Below are 4,767 nucleotides of genomic sequence, written 5' to 3' on the forward strand. Positions count from 1 at the left end.
CAAGGAGCGAAGCACGTGTTTGGCCTACCCGAGTTGGTTGGTTTATTACATTAGAAAACAGATACGTGCGGATAATGTCGTTCAGTTTATGACGAGTCTCAACCAGTAGGTCAACGTTTATGTCACCAACTATAATGACATGTGGGTTTTCATCAAGTGCATTTTCAATGGAGTTTTCAAATTGTTCCCAAAATGGATTTACACAGTCATTTGGTCTATATACTGTACATAGAAGATACGAGGAGTTATTAAAAATAATTTCGACCCAGATGGCCTCACCTGATGGAAATTCTAAATCCAAACGCCGCTGGGCAGAAATTAAAGGCGAAATATAAACAACGACACCCCCACCCTGTGAGTATTCACGGTCTTTCCGGAAAGGATTATTATTAAAACCTGGAAGTGCTATTTCTTCGTCAGATATACTGTTGTCTAAGTGGGATTCCGTGATACATACTACGTGAAATTCGTCTGCAATATTTTCAAGGTGAGTTAGCTTATTTCGTAAACTACGTATATTTAAATGGAAAATTGTTAATTCATCGGAAGATACATCAGGCCCAGGGTTTTCATGTATGTCCATGCAAATCAATAATAAAAGATGGAGGATAAGGATGAAATTAGTGTTACTGAAATAGCTATGTATAACATAAAAGAGAATACTGTATTGTGTGGTCTTAAATGTAAGAAGAAGGATTTCAAATAGATTTATAAATTCATCAAATACGAAATTTAAATTAATTTTAAATATTGAAGATGAGCTCGAGTGGTTACAGTGTGTACGCATGTAGAAATTGCCGACCGCCACCCTGTGTGCTACAATATCGTTACCCATTATCAAGAACGGTCATGGTTGGGTGGCTATCGGCAAAGAACATACGCACGTGCGTATACACCTGTCCAACAGTACAAACTGTAGATTTAGGTACACTCAGATTTTATCTTAACTCTGAAGCAACCTTTGTAATCAAATTAGGACACGATTTGAAAATTTGGAATGAAAATGAAGATTTCAATTAAGAAGGAAATACATATTAACTATCGGATGATGATTTGATGATATATATGTACAACTCCTAAAGATGACAGCACAAAATACCAACGGAATGTTAGATGTATTGACCGTTGTTCATAAGCTAACAATTTAAGAAAATATTGAGACGGAAACATTCTGTCACAGGGCGATCACCATCTTATGGCTACATAGGTATCCCCATCCTAATTGAGATACTACTTGGCAGGAATGTTTATATTGATTTTACAGAATTCATGTTGTCAGATGACCTCCCCCTGTTGGAGCTTTTTTGTTTTTCTGTGACGTCAATGCCCTCGTCGTCGTCCGCCATCTGGAAGTGGACAAATCGGGCTGTGAGACCCTGGTGTTGTTCTTTAGATTCATCTACGTCAGCATGTCCAAGTAGGGCTTGTTGAGCCTCGTCCTCGTCCTCGTCGTCATCTTCACTCTCCACGACCACGTCACCAGTTACGTCTGAATTCTTGCTTAGAGGAGGGGTTTCCACGTTCTCTTCGGATATTGGATAGAATATGTCGTCTGTGACAGCTGATCCGGAAATGTCCTCCCGTGGATCCCAGGTGTTGGGGGCATCGGTGTACACATCACTTAGGCACGACGTTTCTGTGTAGTTGCCACTCTGACTGGAAGAATATGTATCCGAGCTGAATTGATGCCCATAAGTGGGACGAGTCTGATGACCACTGCTCTTTCTACTGGCAGGAAAGAAGATGACATACTCGCTCGGGCTTCTTGTGAAAGGTGGTGGAGTGCTCGCCTCTTGCCCATCTGAGTAACGCTTTATTACCTCGCCAAACTCGTCAGAGGACACATTAGTTTCGCGGACAATACTCAGTTTTCGTTCACACTGACTTTCAAGTAGATCGTTTCGTACTTGAGTGATGATTGGGGATTCAGCCTCTTTTGGCGTTCCCTTAGGGGTAAGGTTTGGCGAGGGGGCCCCTGTACTTATCTTGAGCGAATTCTTTGACCCTTTGAAACTCATGGATACCTGCGTTACTGAACTGTTAATAGGATGAATGACATTGTGAAGCGCTAAACTGTCTTTCCTAGACTGAGTTAAAGACTTACTGGTCACAGTAATTTTATACTTGCCCGTCTTATCCTTACATATACCGTATTTGTCAAGGATTGCTAACATGTCTTTTCGAAATTGTTTGGTGATTATGACATACAAAAATGGATTGGCACATGAATTCAAGGGATAGAAGAAAACCAGGAGTATTTTCGAATTTGAAATGTCAATTAATGGAAAGCCACCGGAAGCTGTTAGTCCGAAGAAAGCAATTGGAGCCCAACAGACGAAGTTTGTGAAGACGAGCATAGCCATACGCTTTGCAATGGTAGCATCATTACTCCGGGCCGTGGAATCACTGTTTCTCACTTGCCAGTACATGTTGATGTAACAAAAGCAGATACACAGGAATGCCACGCCATTGATCATCAGCAGAGAGATGACATACGCCTGATCAGTCGCGTTGTCAATTTGCATTGGCAGACATACGCTAACGTTACCATAATTACTGATACCGACAAGGGGAAGCATGGACATGACGATAGCGTACAGCCAGCCGACCGCCATCACAAAAACAGCCTGACGTAACTTAAGTCTTTTGGTGAGGTGTATGGCGTGACTTATCGCGTACCAACGTTCCAATGTTATGACGGTTAGTGTAAAGATAGACAACTCGGACGAGAAGACGGTCAGAAAACCAGCTGTCTGACATCCACCTTCGTTTTGCCACAATATAGCGTAGTTGAAGTATTCTCCAAGGGTATGGACGTCAATAGATGCCAGCAGCAACAAATATATACCCATGAGAAAATCGGCAAAAGCTAGGTTACACATTAGGAATTTGGGTACAGTCATTTTCCTTTTGCTTGAAGCTAGTACCAACAGGACCACACTATTACCAAGGATTGCTGCCATTACAACAAACCAAACGAAAATCCGGAGCCACTCATACCCCATGACATCCTCACACGGATTGAACGCGTCCGGTGTTGGTGTGCAATCCACCTCCCTATAGTTTTCCTCTCGGAAAATAACTCCACACTTTACATGCATTTGGCGTTTATTTTCTGGCACAGGTGGCTGGTACCAAGGAAATGTGTCGATCATGGAAGGGACATCCGTGGGTAAACCAGCCCAACTCTCCTCAAAGTCGAGTTCTGCCGGGTTGTCTGACACACCGTCCTGTAGAAAGTCGTCAAATTTCCTCCGTTTCCGTCGTCGGGACAACGATCCAAATGTAGTAGAAATGTCCGTCTGATGCTGTGTGGTAGGCGAGGCGGACGTGGCACAATCCTGATGTATCCGGCGCTGAGCCTCCTCGTACGCACGCTGCTTTTGATCCCGGCGCTTTTCTGGACTCTCCTTCTCCGGAATAAGAAATGCACAGCAGTGATGAGGATAGTACAGTCGTGCCTTCTTGATCTTATTAAACGTCCACACGGACGGGAAATGACGCAGAGATTTAGTATCCTTCAGGATCAGTTCCTCAACTTCGGAAATGCCAGATGTTGGGAGGCTGGTGATAGCGGTTCGGGACAAGTCTCTGTAAGTGTAGGAAACAAGGAAAATATGTTTGAGAGTAGGCAGGCAATGATAATTTATAAAAAAAATCTTTGAAATCGCTTAAGATAATTCAAGTGTTGTGATGATACTTTTGTATCCCTAAGAACATTTAATTCAAATTTGGTGGATACGCCTTCATTTATTTTAACATAAAGGTATATTCAACCATTCGAACGAACAAAACTAACCAGAAACACAACATACTTTATGTTTTGCGAAATACACACTTATAAGTGGAACACTTCCCATTTAGTTTCGCTCCCCTAACTATGAAATGAATAAAACAATAAACAAAATATATACAAATAAAGTCTAAGTGTAAATAACGTGGTCAGTTCAATAGCAGATCGTGTAAGATTTAAATTAGTGATATTCAGATGGTAAATACATGCAGGAAAATAAATAAGTACTACATGGCATAAAGTTCAAAATAATCCCCTTCGAATTACGTTCACAAAAACCCTTATATTTTAGCACATTTCACACAAAAAATAGTGAAAGAGGCAAATGGAGCTTTCTGCAGATCTACAACTTACAATTTCTTTAAATCATGGATTGCTGAGAAAGCGCCATCTTCTAGAACGGTCAATGATGGATTATCGCTGATCTGTCTGTAGATAGGAGGAAGGACAATAATTACCGACGTGAAAGCAGGTAAATATCAAACAATATATACTGTATATATCACACAACATATACTGTGAATATTACACAACACATACTGTATATATCACACAACATATACTGTAATTATCACACAACACATATAGTTAATATTACAAAACATATACTGTAATTATAACACAACACATACTGTAAATATTACACAACATACACTGTATATATCACACAACATATACTGTAAATATTACACAACATACACTGTATATATCACACAACATACACTGTATATATCACACAACATATACTGTAAATATTACACAACATACACTGTATATATCACACAACATATACTGTAAATATTACACAACACAGACTGTATATATCACACAACATATACTATAATTATCACACAACACATATAGCTAATATCACACAACATATACTGTAAATATTACACAACATACACTGTATATATCCCACCAAATTAACTGTAAATATTACACAACATACAATGTATATATCACACAACATA

General features: G+C 39.9%; 1 protein-coding gene across 1 annotated transcript in view; it reads right to left on the minus strand.

Moving 5' to 3' along the window:
- Positions 1–928: 928 nt before the first annotated feature.
- LOC110442374 (follicle-stimulating hormone receptor-like) overlaps positions 929–4,767 on the minus strand; it is a 19,887-nt gene continuing 16,048 nt past the window's right edge. The window contains exons 7-8 of the mRNA XM_021485951.1: positions 4,148–4,222; positions 929–3,591 (exon numbers count right to left, since the gene is read on the minus strand). Coding sequence (XP_021341626.1) covers positions 1,248–3,591; positions 4,148–4,222 — 2,419 coding nt within the window. The 3' untranslated portion in view covers positions 929–1,247. The remainder of the gene's footprint in view (positions 3,592–4,147; positions 4,223–4,767) is intronic.

This window comes from Mizuhopecten yessoensis, unplaced genomic scaffold (assembly GCF_002113885.1).
Source record: "Mizuhopecten yessoensis strain PY_sf001 unplaced genomic scaffold, ASM211388v2 scaffold716255, whole genome shotgun sequence".
NCBI classification, from domain to species: Eukaryota; Metazoa; Mollusca; class Bivalvia; order Pectinida; family Pectinidae; genus Mizuhopecten; species Mizuhopecten yessoensis.